Source organism: Thamnophis elegans, chromosome 3 (genome assembly GCF_009769535.1).
Source record: "Thamnophis elegans isolate rThaEle1 chromosome 3, rThaEle1.pri, whole genome shotgun sequence".
NCBI classification, from domain to species: Eukaryota; Metazoa; Chordata; class Lepidosauria; order Squamata; family Colubridae; genus Thamnophis; species Thamnophis elegans.
Genome location: NC_045543.1, coordinates 141,074,425 through 141,092,748, shown reverse-complemented (window position 1 = coordinate 141,092,748; position 18,324 = coordinate 141,074,425). Strand labels below are relative to the sequence as shown.

The following is an 18,324-nucleotide window of genomic DNA, read 5'->3' as shown; positions in this document are numbered from 1 at the left end:
TAAAAGCAAACGCACCATACACTCAATCTAAGTGGGGCTGGACCTCGTTCATGAAGTCAACAGCCCCAGGCCTGCCGGAATAGCCAGGTTTTAGTGGCTTTAGTGGCTTTTCGGAAGGCCGAGAGAGTGGGAAGGGTCCGGATCTCTACGGGTAGATCGTTCCACATTTTTCACACTTAATGACCGTTACAGCATCCCCGTGGTCATGTGATCAAATTTGGAGGCTTGGCAACTGGTTCGGATTTGTGTCGATTGCAGTGCCCTGTGGTCACGTGACTCCCCCTTTGTGGCCCTCTGTCAAGCAAATTCAGCGGGGGAGCCAGATTCATTGTGCACCTGTGTTACCAACTTAACAACTGCAGGGATTTCACTTAACAATTTGGCAAGGATGATCATAAAACGGGGTGTCCTGCTTAGCAACAGAAACTTGGGGCTCTCTTGTGGTCGTAGGTTGAGGACTACCTGGGTATAAACCTTTTGACCAGAATATTTGTTGTTGTTAGTTGCGAAGTTGTGTCCGACCCATTGCCACCCCATGGACAACGTTCCTCCAAGGCTGCAAGGAAGTCAAACTGATCAATCCTTTGGCTCAGCCTTCCTTATGGTACAAACTTCACAGCCATCCATTGCAACTGGTAAAACCGTAGCCTTGACTAGACGCACTTTTGTTGGCAGGGTGATGTCTCTGCTTTTTAGTAGGCTATCTAGATTTGCCATAGCTTCCCTCCCCAGGAGCAAGCTTCTCTTAATTTCTTGGCTGCAGTCCTCATCTGCGATGATCTTGGAGCCCAGGAAAATAAAATCTGTCACTACCTCCATTTCTTCCCCTGTTTGCCAGGAATTGAGGGCTGGATGCCATGATCTTAGTTTTCTTAATGTTGAGTTTCAAACCAACTTTTGCACTCTCCTCCTTCGCCCACGTCAAGAGGCTCTTTAGTTCCTCTTCACTTTCTGCCGCTAGAGTGGTATCATCTGCATATCTGAAGTTGTTATTTCCCCCTGGCAATCTTAATTCCAACTTTTGATTCATCTAGCCCCGCCTTTCCCATGATGTGCTCTGCACATGCGTTAAATGCGCAGGGCGACAGTATACAGCCTTGCCGGACTCCTTTCCCAATTTTGAACCAATCAGGGGTTCCCTATCCAGTTCTCACTGTTGCTTCTTGACCCGCATATAAGTTTCACAAGAGACAAATAAGATGGTCTGGTTCTCCCATCAGAATATTTGTAGCTCGGGGTTAAAATGAGGGATCTTTGGTGCTTCCTAAGCTTGGTTGTTTTCTTGCAGGTGTCTCATTACCAAACTAGGTAGCATCATCCGTGCACGGCTGGCTGAATAATTCTGGGAGTTGAAGTCCGATCATTTGCAAAGGGGCCATAGTTGCCCACTCCTGCTCTTGATGTTATTTTACCTGTTTTATCTCAGCAGGGCTAGAAAGAAATTTGTAATTGCATCAAGTGGATACTATGACGCCCTTTTCTGGCAGAATCTCTGTTTCTCCAAGCCAACCAGTTTAGGCCAAGGAAGAGAAGTCCTTCGCAGCATGGATGCCAAGGATCTCGTTTGCAGGTTTAGTTTCTGCCCCAGTTTCTAAGAGAGGACGTGGAGGCTTCGGGACGTCTGAAATAAAACTTCCCAGACACTTCTCCAGCCCTCGAGGTCTTGTTGGTCAAGTGTCCGGCGGCTGAATGTGGCAAAGAAGACCTCCGCCAGGCTGGGTCAGCCAAGGTGGTTTCGCTTCCTGAACTCATCAATGGATTTGCAGAGTCGTCAAGTGATGAATCATAGATATGAAAATTGGTTCGCATATTTCTTAATTGGAGAGAGAGCATTATCCCATCATACCGCCAAGAGAAGATGATTAGATAAGCCTTGTGTGAATTAATAGCCCTTATCGCTTCCAGTCCTCGGATAAATGGCTCGGAAATCTTTTACCTGCAGGGGGAAAAGGATTGGGACCTTAGGCCTGGCATACATGCCCTCTGCCCTGGCTTTTATGGGTCTGTTTAATTGGCTCACCGACTTATATGGGGCGCTCCCCTGTTTTAATATTATAATCACCATCTATCTTCAGAGCTTGGATATCTAAAACCAGGGGTCATAACGTTAAAAGATTTTATCATGCGGGGTCAGGAACCTCAGAAAGATGGTCAAAATGTGCCTTTTGTTGTCTTTGGCCTTGGGGCTGGGAAGACTGCACACCCTCCCATCTGGAGGAGGGTGTGAAGTGAATCTTTTGTTCTTGTTCAGTTGCTAAGTTGTGTCTTCATTCTTCAGAACCTCCATGGACCACAACATGCTAGGGCAGAGGTTGGATTCTACCGATTCGGCCCAGTTTGGGCGAACCGGTAGCTCTGAAGATCAGCTGAGACCGAACCGGTTTGCTTTGACCTTCAGGTGGGTCTGCATCAGTGGTGGGTTCCTACCGGTTCTGACTGGTTCAGCCAAACCGGTAGTGGTTTGGCGGCCTGGGTCGCTACAACCGGCAGCGACCCAGGCCTGCCACGCCCCTGAACTGGTTCTCCCGGTGGCGCCATAGGTGCCGCCATCTTGTTTTTGGCTTCTGCGCATGCGTAGAATCATTTTTATAGTACTGCGCCTGTGTGCGCACGCTGCGTGACCATGAGTCAACCACCAATAGCAGCTGCCGGAATCCATGCCTGGTCCCAATGCACACCCCTGGGCTATACTCACCTGCATGCCATTGGTTTTTAACCCAGCTGATAGGCACAGCAGAGTAGATTGCCATGCCTCAGCTGTTTTCCTGTAAACGGCGCACACGTTCGCATATCTGCACAGCGCATATCTGGCGCGCACATGAGTGCAGCGCGTGTGCACAAAGTGTGCACTCAGCAAACCGGTTGCTAAAGCGGTAGGATCGCAGCCCTGTGCTAGGCTCCCCTGTCCTCCCCTGACTCTCATTGTTTGCTCAAAGTCATGTTCATTGCACTGATGACCAGTGGTGGGTTTCACATTTTGTTACCACCGGTTCACCGCACATGCTCCCGGCCTTGCACGTGTGCACTTTGCTCACACACTCGCCTTCTGCGCATGCTCCCAGCCTCAAAAAAAAAAGCACCTAAATAGGACAGCATAGAGCCGGGGCAATTTCAGCAAATGGTTCGGGCGAACCGGTCCGAACCGTCTGAATACTATTTCTGCTGATGTCTCTATCTAACCATCTTATCCTCTGTGGTCCCCTTCTCTTTTTCCCTTCCATCTTCCCCAACATCAGAGTCTTCTCTGAGGAGTCCTCTCTTCTCATTGGGTGGCCAAAGTATTTGAGCTTCAGCTTCAGGATCCGTCCTCTCAAAAGAACAGACAGAATTGATTTGCTTTAAGATCGACTGATTGGATCTCCTTGCAGTCCAAGAGATTCTCAATAGTCTTCTCCAGCACCACAGTTGGAACAGCAAGTGAATTTCTGGTTGCCTGTTAATGTCTGGTTGAATTTTAATTGACGTCGTTTCTTTTGTTTTGTGTCAGGGGCTTATTGTGTGCTGCCAGAGTCACAATGTGGCCTGGAAGGGATTTTTGGCATTGGGCTTTCAAGCCTGTCACATTTTCTGCTGTAGGAAAATGGGAGGGGGGATTATATGGAGTATGGGTGATATAATTCCTTCTCAGGGAGTCAAGGATACCTTGCCCTGCAGCTGTGATGGTGTGACTGGGAGGCATCTCCAGTTGGGACTGTGCCTGATTGGGCCATGTGATGGACGTGTGGGTGCTGGGCAGGGACCAGAAAACCTGGAGAAAACCTGGAAGCTTTCGGATTTGGGTTTTCCCAGATGTGCCAATATGAACATCTGCAATAAACTGGAACTCTGAGGAAACTTAAGTCTTGGAGTCTTCTTTTGTTGGGGGTTTTACTTGGAACTCTGACATTAACCTGAATTTGGGTTAGGCAGCCATATAAATTCTACAAAGAGCCGAGGTGGCGCAGTGGTTAGGGTGCAGTACTGCAGGCCACTTCAGCTGACTGTTATCTGCAGTTCAGCGGTTCTAATCTCACCGGCTCAAGGTTGACTCAGACTTCCATCCTTCTGTGGTGGGTGAAATGTGGACCCAGACTGTGAGGGGCGATATGCTGACTCTGTAAATCGCTTAGAGAGGGCTGAAAGCCCTATGAAGCGGTATATAAGTCTAACTGCTATTGCTATTGCTACAAATATTGTAAATAACTACGGTGAAAACTCATATTATTTTAGCTAATCCCACCCCTTAAGGCCGTGATGGCGAACCTATGGCATGCATGCCACAGGGGGCATGTGGAGGCAGATCTGCTGTCATGCAAGCCATCAGCTCCAGCACGCATACATGCATCGGCCACTCGATTTTAGGCCTTCCAGAGGGCCGGGGAGGGCACTTTCACCCTCCCCAGGCTTCAGGAAAGCCTCCGGAGCCTGGGGAGGGTGAAAAACAGGCTCAACTGGCCAACCGAAAGTTCATTTCATAGAGTTGGAAGGGACCTTGGAGGCCTTCTAGTCCAACCCCCTGCTCAAGCAGGAGATCCCGTACCATTTCAGACTAATGGTAGTCTTCTTGAAAATCTCCAGTGATGAAGCTCCCACAATTCCTGAAGACAAACCGTTCTGCTGATTAATTGGCCTCACTATTAGGAATTTTCTCCTTAATTCCAGATTACGTGACTGTAAGAATGCTGTAACAGTTATGTGTGAAAAACAGCCCTGTTGTGGCCCACCAGCGGCCAGTGGAGCTGGTGGCAGACCCAGACAGTGAGGAGGCTGGGGAGGAACATGGGCCGGTCCTGGAGACTGGGGAAGGCTCTGATGAGGGCTCTGTGTCAGAGGCAGAGAGGGGGCCAAGGCCGTCTGACAGTTATCAGCTGCCTTTGGAGTCAGACACCAGTGGGGCAAAAGAACAACTGGCACCTGTTCCCAATGTGTGCATGTGCAGAGCTGCCAGGAGAAGGGAGCAGTTAAGGAACAAAGGCCAACTCAGGAGTAAAGCCACAAGTGGGCGGTGAATGGCCCCTCCCATAGGGAATAAAGAGCGAAAGGGGAAGGGAGTTTGCAAGAGACAATTAATTCAATTCATGAGGGTGAAGATCTGTTCCTGACTTCTTGCCAAGGAATTGCTGCTATAGCGTGGCGTTTAGAAGATATCGGCCTGGCAGCTCTCCAAGCCTGATCAAGGTCTGTAGTTGTGAAATCTCATAAAAGACTATTGGCCGGGACTTTGCTGGAGAGGAATTCACTTTAACCTAAATAAAAGTGGTTTTATTGGCACAAAGAGTCTGCTTCATACTCTTGGGAAGCCTAGGTCAGAACAAAGCCATTTTTTCCCCCAGTGCCGTCGTAACTTTGAACAGCCACTAAGCAAACTGTTGTAAGCTGAGGTCTCACCTTTAATGGGGAACCTTCTCCGGTGCCCGGGAATAATCTTTCCTCTTTTCTCCCGCCATCAATATTCTTGACAGGGGCGAACACGAAGGAAGCCGGCGTATGAAAACGGAATTATTGGTGCAGATGGATGGCTTGGCTCGCTCCGATGATCTTGTCTTCGTTTTGGCAGCTTCCAACTTACCCTGGTAAGAGAGCCGGAGAATATGTTTTGAATACATCTGCATGAGCCTCTAAACACAGATAAAGATTCTACTTACCCAGAGCAGTAAAAGCCGTGATATTTGGCTAAAGCCTTCAAAGATTAATTGAGAGCTTTGAGCTTCTTTGTTATCATTATTATTATTATTACTACGACTGCTGACGTTTTGCTTCTGCCTTGGTTCTTGCGTTTTGCACCCGAAAGTGCATAATCCTGCAGAAGATCAGCAGATGCCAGAGCAAGCCAGCTGCTAATATTTAAAAAAGCAACTTGATGGCCAAGTTATTTACTATAGTTAAGCTAAAAGAAGTGTTGTCCGCCCGAGATACTCTTTAAGGTGCTTAAATCATCCGGTGCTTTAGAAAAATATGTTCTCTAAAAATAGGGAGAGTTTGGGTTTTATTGGAATTATGTGCACTAAAGTTTCAGGATGAAAAGCCTTCCTTTGTGTGTGTGTGTGTGTGTGTGTGTGTGTGTGTGTGTGTGTTTAACATGAAGATCCGGTTGGGATCAAAAGGGGGCTACAATATAATAGAAAAAAATGTTTTTGTTTGTACCGTTGGAAGAAATGTCCATCTGGGTTCAGTTCCAAGGGAGGGAAAAGACATTGGATTCATGGAAGTTGCTTGGAAAGGTTTTAATGGTGAGAAGCACATGGTTTGAGACCCTGGAGGAAAAAGGGAAGAGATGCTGAGAATGTCTCGGGTTTTATACCCTATCTGGGCTTTTGAATTTGAACTTGTATTCTGATTGGCTGTCAGACTCCCATGGGGCCATGCAGGGGCAACTCTAGGCTGTCCTGAGTCCCAAGCTTGGTTGATTTTTGCTAGGTGATTATGTAATGAAAGGGCTTTGGGATTCCTACTATGGCTCTGCCTGAAGGAGGTAGATCTTTGTTATGTAGAATAGACTGGGTCAGGCCTTAATGGTCCATTGACCAAGTTGTGGGGAGGGCTGTTTCTGCCTCCCTTTTAGAGGAAATATTCTGCCCTTTTAATATTTCCTAAAATTTCTCATTTTCCTAGGAGAAGGGTGGGTGCTAACTTCCTACAGCACAAAAGTAACAAAGGAGGAAATTAGTCCAAATCCTTGTTTTCACGATCACAGCGCAAAACACTTTCCACACAATGGGCTATATTATTCTTGAGATCTGTTTGATTTGACAGAAAATGATATCGTCCCGTCCCCCACCCCAAAGATCTATGTTTTTTATCATTGTTATAATGGCATCCCTGCTGAGGAGCAAATGACATGGTTTTTGTAATTTGTTAACTAACATACCGTATTTTTCGGACTATAAGACGCACTGGAGTATAAGACACATCAAGATTTTGAAGAGGCAAATTTTTTAAAAAAGTTTTTGCACTCTGCAGACCTCCCCAAAACAGCCTGTTTTTTACGTAAACGGGCCCGTTTTTTAAAAAAATGGCATGTATAGCCTTTAGGAGGCTTCCAGAGTGCTTCTGGGGACCGGGGGGGGGGGGGGGATGAGCAAAAAATGACCCATTTTTCACTCGTTTTTGCCCTCCCCAGTCCCCAGGAGCACTTTGGAAGCCTCCTAAAGGCTATGCATGTCCATTTTTGCGAAGGGGGCAGGGTTTCGGGAGGCCAAAAATGCTGTATTCATTGTATCAATAGTAGTAACTGTGAGAGGGATCTTGGAGTCGTAGTGGACAACCATTTAAATATGAGCCAGCAGTGTGCATCAGCTGCCAAAAAAGCCAACACAGTTCTAGGCTGCATAAACAGAGGGATAGAATCAAGATCACATGAAGTGTTAATACCACTTTATAATGCCTTGGTAAGGCCATACTTGGAATTCTGCATTCAGTTTTGCTCACCACGATGTAGAAAAGATATGGAAACTCTAGAAAGAGTGCAGAGAAGAGCAACAAGGATGATTAGGGGACTGGAGACTAAAACATATGAAGAACAGTTGCAGGAACTGGATATGTTTAGTTTAATGAAAAGAAGGACTAGGGGAAACATGATAGCAGTCTTCCAATATCTCAGGGGTTGCCACAAAGAAGAGGGAGTCAAGCTGTTTTCCAAATCACCTGAGGGCAGGACAAGAAGCAATGGGTGGAAACTAATCAAGGAGAGAAGCAACTTAGAACTGAGGAGAAATTTTCTGACAGCTAAAACAGTTAATCAATGGAACAACTTCCCTCCAGAAGTTGTGAATGCCCCAACAACACTGGAAGTCTTTAAGAAGATGTTGGATAGCCATTTGTCTGGAGTGGGGGTTGGACTAGAAGACCTCCAAGGTCCCTTTCAACTCTGCTATTTTATTGTATAAGACACACCCAGATTTTTACCCTCTTTTTTGAGGGAAAAAGGTGCGTCTTATACTCCAAAAAATACAGTAGTTACTTTGTATTTTAATTTATTTTCTTTCTTTTAAAACGATGTTCAGGTTTATTAGTTTTTCACATTCCTAAACTGATAAACAAGCTGGAGACTAGCTCCAGATAAGAAAAAGTTCATTGGGGTCTGGTTTATCTCTTTTGTGAACTCCAAACAACTTTTTTTTTTAAATAATTTTATTTTTTATTACATAGACAACATCACATAACAATAGAGAAAAAAAACAAAGGGAAAAGGAAAGGGAAAAAAAAACCCCATCATCCCATACAATATGTCATTTGATCACAGGTGCATCCCTACTACGTTTCCCCCCATACACACATCCCGTATCTCTCTGTTGTATATTTAATAGACACCACAATAACCTAAGGTTTAAAAAAAAAAGGGGGGGGAGACAAAAACAACTTTTTTATTTACAATTTACGCCCCTTCTGACTTTAGACCTCATTTTAACTAACTTGGGTGATCTTATGGGATGCAAATATGTAACGTGTTTGACTACCTGTAACTGAATCACTGCGGTTGTTAAGTTAGGAACACGGTTGTTAAGAGAATTTGGCATCCCCAATGAGTTCGCTTGTCAGAAAATCGCCAGAGGAGAGCATATGGTCTCGGAACACTGCAATCGTCATAAATATGAACCAGTTGCTAATTGTCTGCATTTTGATCAAATGACCATAGGGAAGCTGCAATGGTAGTTCAGTGTGAAAAAGAGTCATAAGTCACTTTTTTCAGGGCTGCCGTAACTTGGAAAGTTCATTAAACAAAAGGTTGTAAGTCAAGAAATACCTGTAATGTAGAAATGCCCCTTGTCAGAAAGCAAAGTCCTATTTCAATGGCCTGTTGGCATTGGATAAAGCCAGCCTGCTTCTCTGCTCTAGTTACTGCACACTTTCAGCATGTAACAACTCTACACCTGACGACTGAAAACAGAGAGGATGAACTGGCTGTATTGTAAAACATCATGCATAAGCTTACACGCCATCATTAGTATGTTCACCTTGATGGTTTATTCATACATCAAATCTTGGCTCAAGCGAATCCATGTGTTCTGACCTGGGCTTCCCCAAAAAGCACGAGGCAGAGTCCTGGTCCCAACGAAACTCCTTTCATTAAACGAATGTGAATTCCTCTCATTCACACTCAGCAAAGGACTGGCAAACAGTCTTTCAAAGGAGTATTTATGACTACAGACCTTATCTGTCTTAGAAAGCTGCCATGTAAATATTTTCCAAAGGAAGTGCAAGGAAAGACTGGGCACAGAGTCTCTGAGATTCACGGACAGATCTTCACACTCCTGAAATGAGTCTGACTGAGCGAAAGAATTGTTTCCTCCAAAAGCCCCCTCCCCTTTCGCTCCTCTTTTATTTCCTGTGGGAGGGGCCAGTCACCTTCCACCTGTAGCTTTACTCCCAAGTCGACCCAGATTTCTGAGTTTTTCTTTTCTTTTGGCAGCTCTGTGCATGCGCACACTGGGAACAGGCTCCAGCTGTTCCTCTGCCTCATTGCTCTCTAGCTCCATAGGCACCTGATCACTACCAGATGGCCTCGGCCCCGTCTCTGCCTCTGATGCAGAGCCCTCGTCCGAGCCTTCCCCAGCCTCCAGGTCTAGCCCATGCTCCTCCCCAACCTCCTCACTGTCCGACTCTGCTGCCAGCTCCACTGGCGGGCCATAACACCACGGTCATATGAACAAGCTTTGTCTCTACTGGATCAGTTCTGGTCTGGGTGCGTCTGATCCTTCCCTAATTTTGGTGCTTCTTAAGGAACCATTTATGACTTAGACTTGATGGAAAGAGCCCTGAGATCCTCTTGTTAATAGAACAAGGATCTGCCTTCCTTATTCTCTCCTAGGGAACTGGATTATGCCATGCTGCGCCGACTGGAGAAGAGGATTCTGGTTGACCTCCCAAATCAAGAGGCCCGGCAAACCATGATCCAGCATTGGCTTCCCCCAGTGAGCAACAGTGGAGGAGTGGAGCTGAGGACGGAACTGGATTATAATTTGCTCAGCCAGGTGAGGAAGAAACCCACCCAGGTTATCCAGGGTCCTTATGAATGACCTTTGTAGAGGAGTCAAGGAATCTATAGAGCAGAGTTTCTCAACTTTGGCCACTTCAAGATGTGTGGACAGCCGGCTGGAGAATTCTGGGAGTTGAAGTTGCCAGAGTGACTACTATTTTGAGACAACCCAGGAGCAAAATACAGTACACAGAGGTTTTGTCCTTCAAACAGTGGTTTATATACAAGACTTAAATATACACCTACATACATGTATTAGGCAAATACCAGGCAATATCAATCAATCAATCTTCATCTCTACATGGGGAACCACAATGCAGATAGAATACGAGGAGAGAGATACACAAGGAGGGAGGGAGAGAGGGAGGGAGAGAGAGAGAGAGAGAGAGAGAGAGAGAGAGAGGGAGGGACGTCTTCACATGGCCTCCCTTATATATACAGCTTCTTAAAGTGGCAGTAACCCTGCTGACACATCCTCATGTCATCATCTCGGTTTACAGCCTTACAGCAGCTGGTCAGCTATTAAATCATAAATTACCTGGACAGAAGTCCACATATCTTTCTCTATATCTCTATTCTATCTATCTCTATCACATCATCTTCATCTTCTAATCTTTCCTATTGTCTTGTCCTATTGGTATCTTATGATTTGCCACTTGATGTTTTTATCATATGATTTAGAACAGGGCTAGTCAACCTTTTTATACCTACCGCCCACTTTTGTATCTCTGTTAGTAGTAAAAAAAAATTAACTGCCCACCGGTTCCACAGTAATGGTGATTTATAAAGTAGGGAAGTAACTTTACTTTATAGGGAAGTAACTTTACTTTATAAAATTTATAAAGCAAAGTTACAGCAAAGCCCTACTGCCCACCATGAAAGCTGGAACGCCCACTAGTGGGCGGTAGGGACCAGGTTGACTACCACTGATTTAGAATATATGACTTATTACCGTGTTTCCTCAAAAATATGACCCACGCCCTCTTATGTTTTTTTGAACCCATGCACTCAAATTAAGCCCTACCTCCAAAATTAGCCCAAATTGAGACCCTGCCCACCCCAGGATGCAGGGGGGGGGGGCGAGGTACAATTTAAGCTAGGGTGGGGATGGTGGGATGGAGCTTCCCTACTTGCCAGGTGTCACACATCCTGACACCTGCACCTCGTTCTTCTGCGGCCCACTTCTTCTGCGGTTGCTTGCCGTCGTTTGCATGCGTCGCCTCCGTTTCACCGTCAGAGCCTTTTGGAAAGACCTCTGCAGCTGAGAAGTGGGCTTTGGATTGACGCTCCCCGAGCCCCCTGGCTTCCGTTTCGCCTTCTGGAAAGTCCTCCGCAGCCGATAACAGGGCTCCGGATCAATCCTGCGGAGGGCTTTCTGGAAGGCATTTGTAGCCGATAAAAGAGCTCCTGATCCCACCCCATCCCACCCCACTCTTCCATTCCATTCCCACATATCCGTGATGGCAAACCTATGTGGCACATAGAACCATGGCGCCTGTCATGTGCAGCATCCTCTGTTCCTCTTCTGGGTTTCTGGTGAGCATGTGCACAAAAACAATCAGCTGGCCTCCCTGTTTGCGGCAAATGCCAGAATGGTCTTCCATTTTCTGGTGTGAGCATTCAAACCAGCTAGCTGATCGTCGTGCACCCATGCATGCCAGTAACCAAAAGACTAGCTGGCTGGCGCGCATGTGCTGGAAGTCCATTTTTGGTGCGCATGTGCCCTCTGGGCAGTTTGTCTTCTAGGTTGCGTCCCAGATGAGTGCCTGTGCGTGCGCATGCACTCCCTTTTTAGCACTCTGTCCCAAAAAGGTTTGCCATCACTGCCATATATAAAGATAACCAGGCCACCAAAGAATACGGTGGCTGGACTCCATCAAAGCTGACACCAGGCAGAACATAGACCAGTGACTGTGAATCTTTTTGGCACCAGGTGCCAAAAACAGAACACGCGCATGCGCCAGAGCCCAGAAACCCAAAGGCCAGCTGGCTGGTGTGCATGCATGTGCTGGTCAGCTCGTCTTCCAGTTTCTGATGCGCGCATGCACGCCAGCCAGCTAGTCTTCTGGTTTCCTGTGCGCGCATAGGTGCCGGCCTGGTCTTCGCATGCACCAGAAATGGAAAGACCAACTGTCTGGCGTCTGCATGTGCACTGGTCAGTTGGTCTTTGGATTTCTGGTGTTCTGGCACATGTGAAGACGGAGCCATTTTTTCTCGTTTTTGCCCCTTCCCCCTCGCAGCCTCCAGGAGCATTCTACAAGCCTCCCAAAGCCTATGCATGCCCTGGTTTTGGCAAAAAAAAAAACACAGGCCCGTTTTTGTGAAAAATGTGCCGTTTTTTCCTCGTTTTTGCCCCCCCCCCAGCCTCCAGGAGCATTTTGCAGGACTCTCAAACTCTCTGCATGCCCCGTTTTTCACAAAATAAATAAATAAATGAGGCGTGCAGAGGGTTTGGGAGGTCTGCAGAGTGCACCCCCCCCCTTTTTAAAAAAATTACGTCTTCAAAATCCTGGTGCATCTTCTACTCTGAAAAATACGGTAATTAATTGCAAACTCCTGAGAAAAAGAATGCAGAGCTTGCCTTCTTTGAGATCTTCCTGAAGCCATCTAGAAGCACTTTCAGCCAAGTTGGGACATGGGATAGGCCACCGGTCTGATCCCTGTAGATCTTGTAATGTTATCTTGATGCTCTTCTGGTGGCAAATGAACTCATCACCAATCTCTTGTCCATCATAATATGATCTGTAGGACCAGTGGTGAAACTCATTTTTTTTACTACCGGTTCTGTGGGCGTGGCTTGGTGGGTGTGGTGTGGCTTGGTGGGTATGGCTTGGTGGGCATGGCAGGAGAATGATACTACAAAATCTCCATTCCCACCTCACTCTGGGGCCAGCCAGAGGTGGCATTTGCTGGTTCTCTGAACTACTCAAAATTTCCACTACTGGTTCTCCAGAACCTGTCAGAACCTGCTGGATTTCACCCCTACATACAACTGGTTCCGTGTGCTCAGGGGACCTTTTTGGTTGTGTCAGAAGTGGCCCGATGTAGAAACCGTCCCCATAGCCCGTCGAGGTGGCGCAGTGGTTAGGGTGCAGTACTGCAGGCCACTTCATCTGACTGTTATCTGCGGTTCAAATCTCACCGGCTCAGGGTTGACTCAGCCTTCCATCCTTCCGAGGTGGGTGAAATGAGGACCCGGATTGTTGTTGGGGGCAATATGCTGACTCTGTAAACCGCTTAGAGAGGGCTGAAAGCCCTATGAAGCGGTATATAAGTCTAACTGCTGCTATTGCTATTCCTCTCCGTCCTTTCTTAATCTAAATGCTAGCTTGAGAGCTACCTGCAGTGGGAAACCTCTGTGGAGGTAAGCACACCTTTCTCTTCATTTTTGTGTATTAGGAGACGGAAGGCTACTCGGGATCTGACATTAAGTTGGTTTGCAAAGAGGCAGCCATGCGCCCTGTGAGAAAAATCTTCAGCGCTCTTGAAAATCACCAGCCAGGTATAGCAAAAATCCTTTTGCGTGTTCGAGCTGAACAGGTACTCAGTGTTGTGGCCCACCAGCAAAGCTGGTAACAGACTCAGACATTGAGGAGGTGGGAAGGAACATGGGCCAGGCCTGGAGTCTGGGGAAGGCTCTGATGAGGGCTCTGCGTCAGAGGCAGAGAAGGGGCCAGGACCCTCCGACAGTTATTAGCTGCCTTCGGAGTCAGACATCAGTGAGGCAAACAGCTAGAGCCTGTTCCCAGTGTGCGCAGAATTGCCAGACGAAGGGAACAGCTAAGGAATAGGGGTCGACTTGGGAGCAAGGCCACAGGTGGACAGTGAATTCCATAGGGAATAAAGAGGAGCGAAAGGAGAGTGGAGTTTGCAGGAGACAAGTAGTTCATTTAATTAGTGTGAAAATTTGTTCGTGACTCTCAGAGACTCCTTTCCAATTATATATCTGGCAAAGATATCGGCCTGGCAGCTCTCCAAGCCTGATAAGGTCTCTGGTTGTAAATTCACCCTTGAAAGACTGTTTGCCGGGACTTTGCTGGATGTGAGAGTAATCCCCATTAGCTTAATAAAAAAGGGGTTTTGTCAGGACAAGGAGTCGCCTTCGTGATTTTGGGAAGCCTCGGTCAGAAGACTCAGGGTCGAGCAAGCAGAGATGTCTTAGCTAGGTTAGCTAGGAAGCGTATAAAGGTAAATGATAAATGTATAAAGCTGTACCAGCAGATGGCGGCATTCCATCTCTTGTTGCATCCCTGTTCAGATTTACTTAGGATTTGTCTACTCCTTTCCCATTTGGTCTCTCATACAAAACTTCCTAAGATCATACAGGTAGTCCTCAACTTACGACCACAGTTGAGGCCAAAATTTCTGTTGCTAAGTGAGACAATTGTTAAGTGAGTACCACCCCCACCCCCATTTTGCAGCCTTCCCTGCCACAGTGGTTAAGTGAATCACTGCAGTTGTTAAGTGATTAACACAGTTGTTAAATGAATTTGGCTTCCTCATTGACTTCGCTTGTTAGAAGGTCGTAAATGGGGATCACATGACCCTGGGACCCTGCAACCCTCATAAATACATGCCAGTTGCCCAATACCTGAATTTTAATCACATGAGGATGATGATGTAATGGTCGTAAGTGTGGAAAGACCGTCATAAGTCACTTTTTTTCAGTACCGTTGTAATTTTGAATGATCAGTAAATGAATTGTTGGAAGTCTAGGACTACCTGTTGAATCTTAAGGCCGGAAGGGACCTTGGAGGTCTTCTAGTCCAACCCTTTAGTCTGGTATTTGGGGCGAGGTTGGACTGCAACTACCCAAAACCTGCAGTAGGGACAATGGCTAGCACACATTGGAAGCTACCAATTTGGGGAATGAGATAGAAATAGAATGATAAGTGAGAATAAACTAGTAGGATAAACTGGAGGAACCAGAACAAGACTGAAGGTATGAAAGTGTCATTCGGAGGCATCCCTTCTATTCAAAAACTTTAGCAACCGGTTCTCTGCCCAGTTGCTGGGTGGGCGGGGCCATGGTGCGCGTGGCCTACTCAGCCTCCTGCATCACAGCGGGGGAGGGCGTTTTTACCCTCCCGACCTCCCCAAGCTCCAGAGGCTTTCCTTCAGCCTCCGGGAGGGTGAAAACGACTTTCCCTGGGCTCCGGAGGCCCTCTAGAGGCCAGAAACGGGCCCAGTTACGGAACCTCCAGGAGGCCCATTTTTGGACCTCCCCAGGCTCCAGAGGTTTTCCTTGAGCCTCCGGGAGGGCGAAAATGACTTCCCCTGGGCTCCGGAGGCCCTCTAGAGGCCAGAAATGGGCCTGTTTCCAAACTTCCAGGAGGCCCATTTTTTGCCCTCCCAGAGCCTCCGTGCGGGCCCTGCTCTTACCTGGCATCCAAAATAGGCCACATGGAGACTCCTGGGAGGGGAGGGGCGAGGTGGCCGGGGCCAGCTGGTCCTTGCAACTACTGGTTTGGGGAACCAGAATGTAAAATTAGCATCCAGTTCACCTGAACTGGTGGGAACCGGCTGAATCCCATTCATGGTTACAGGAGATCTGTGTAGTTCCCTGACCATTGGTGGACCGATTTTGGGGGGTTTTTTGGCCGAAAGTTTTTTATTTTTTTAACATACATGTAATCCAAAGTATACCATTACATCTTAACAAATGTTTTTTGAATATTCAATAATAATTCCTCTTGCCATCCTCTTCAATTTTTATTTGCTCTTCTGCTTTCCATACACCCTATTAGCTTATTTCATCTTCAACCCTTCTCCTCTCTCTCTCCTCCTCCCTACCTCCTTTCTTCCCTCTGCCCTCCCTCTCTTCTCTACTTCCCCTTGCTCTCTCACTATTCTCTCCTCTTTCCACACCTTTCCTCTCTCCTTCTCTTTCCCTCCCTTCTCCTTCCCTCTCTCTAATCTCCTCTCTCTTCCTTTTCCTCTCTTTATCTCCCTTCCAGTCTCTTTTTATGTGGTGTGTTTCCTCCTTTTAGCAAACCCCATTTAATCAGTGGCATTAATAATTATATTTAAAAAAACTATTTTCCATATTATTAATTTTCCTTTTAAAGGTATACCTTTATACAAATTCCATTTGTTTCCTCCCCCCCCCCCCCAAACCTCTTTTTTGGCTGAAGTGTGAGGTGGATACAAGTTTCCAGCTATCCTCATAATACTGTTACATAGTTATATATCATTAAAAGCCCATATTTTTGGTCTCATATTGTAACTTTAAATATATATTGTTAGGCGTATTTCCAATTTCCCCCTCCATTTTTTCTTCTCCTCTTCTCTGGTAACTTTCCCAACTAATATTTTTCTTATTTGTAACCTGGTATAATCATTTCACATTCCATTATTAATACATACCAGCTGGCCTACTATCTTTATTCACCTTAATTAATCTACCTTTAATTCCTTTTTACTTGCAATCCTTTCTATAACCACGGACCAATTTTAGACAGCATTTCCATTTCTAATTGGAGTTCTTCTTTCTTCAGACAGTGGAAACTTACCAGTGATTCACCTGGACACAGTCACAACCGAAGACTTCCTCGATGTCATTTCTCATACCAAGCCCTCTGCTAAGAATCTAAGTCAAAAATACGTTGACTGGCAAAGAGAATTTGAGTCGGTTTGAGCGGAGTTTAAGATCTGGAACAATCCTCCACATTTCCAGCTCCTCCACTCCACCCAACACATTTATGAAAAGTGTATTTTTACCGGGAAAAAAAGAGGAGAAGAAACTTGCCGCTTTCCAATCTGGCTACTGAAGTTTTGATGATGGAGAAGAGGCTGCCAATTGTGATTTGGAGAAAGCTCGTTCTATCTTTTCATCCGATAGCTTGAGACTCATACACAAGGCGGAAACCCCCCCCATTTTAGCACTTTGACCATTTTTAATTTTTGTAATTAAACACGACCGGCTATTTTTATTTCTGTGTTACCTAGAAGACTTTGGGGATCCATTTTGCTGACTTAATATTTGCTGCTATACTTTTCTTCCTTGGTGGGACCAGATAATAGGAAGGGATAAAGAGAAACATTAATTGGGCCTTCTCGGGCATCCTTGGCGGGGCACAGTGGCTCAGTGGCTGAGCTAGTTGATCCGAAAGGTCGGCAGTTCGGTGGTTCGAATCCCATGGGCCGAGTAACGGAGTGAGCTCCCGTTACTAGTCCCAGCTTCTGCCGACCTAGAAGTTTGAAAGCACGTCAAAAATGCAAGTAGAAAAATAGGAACCACCTATGGGAAGGTCACAGCGTTCCGTGCGTCTTTGGTGTTTTAGTCATGGCGGCCACATGACCAGGGAGACATCTTTGGACAGCACTGGCTCTTTGGCTTTGAAACGGAGATGAGCACTGCCCCCTAGAGTCGGGAACAACTAGCGCATATGTGCAAGGGGAAGCTTTACCTTTACAGACATCCTTGCATTAAACCAGATGATTTTGAAAAATATCCTTCAAGAATAAACCACTTTGGAGTCTCGGAGGTATCTTTTAGAGCAGGGGTCTCCAACCTTGGCAACTTTAAGACTTGTGGACTTCAGTTCCCAGAACTCCGGGAGTTGAATTCCTTAAAGTTGCCAAGGTTGGAGGCCCCTGTTTTAGAGGCTTCCTTACAGTGACAAATAGGGCTCCTCTCTCTTCCCTTGGTCACCTGAAGACTGAAAATAGACAAATGTCCATGGAGATCCTCAGTCATCCAGGTCAGGGTTGTCCCAAAGGTGCTTTTTCAAGAGGCACCTGGGCTTTCTTGTTTTTTTCTTCGAAGGCGCAGAAGCTTCTTGGATGAGAAGAGAAACGTCTTCGAAGAAAAAACAGAAAGTACAGGTGCCTCTTGCAAAAGCACCTTTGAAAATAGACACTTTCAAGAGTTTTATTCTATTGGGGAAAACACTTAGCAAGTATAACAAGTTTTTAATCATGCACCTGGTAGATTCCTAGATCAAAACCGAGCAGCTACCAGGAAAAAATCTTTGTCCTACAATGTCTTCTACTACAACTCTGATGGGCCACAACATAATCCAGGTTCTTCAGGCCAACCCACACATTCAGCTCTTCTGAATTTGTATCGTCAACGTAGCTGCACATTTGCCAATCCTATTTTATGGATTAAAAAAACCACTGGATCCGACAGACTAGTTTCTTCTTTTACAGCTAGTCTTCAACTTAAGATCCCTAACATAGCGCGGAATTTCCATTGTATGTCATAAGGATCCTAAAGTCAAGACACCCATCTAACCGGCTAACTTTTATTAAATTTTTGGTAACTGTCGTTAAGTGAAAGTTGCCATCGTTGTCTGCAGGGGGAGGTTTTTGCAGAGAACTGGAAGTTAAATGTTTTCGGGTGAGGGGGGGGAAGAAGCACAAAA

At 46.2% G+C, this 18,324-nt stretch overlaps 1 protein-coding gene across 3 annotated transcripts in view; it reads left to right on the top strand.

The window, feature by feature from the left end:
* KATNAL2 (katanin catalytic subunit A1 like 2) overlaps window positions 1–16,887 on the top strand; it is a 55,176-nt gene extending 38,289 nt beyond the window's left edge. For all 3 annotated transcript variants that reach the window (XM_032212620.1, XM_032212619.1, XM_032212621.1), the window contains 4 exons: window positions 5,442–5,552; window positions 9,788–9,950; window positions 13,355–13,457; window positions 16,453–16,887. In XM_032212620.1, coding sequence (XP_032068511.1) covers window positions 5,442–5,552; window positions 9,788–9,950; window positions 13,355–13,457; window positions 16,453–16,592 — 517 coding nt within the window. In that variant the 3' untranslated portion in view covers window positions 16,593–16,887. The remainder of the gene's footprint in view (window positions 1–5,441; window positions 5,553–9,787; window positions 9,951–13,354; window positions 13,458–16,452) is intronic.
* Window positions 16,888–18,324: the final 1,437 nt, after the last annotated feature.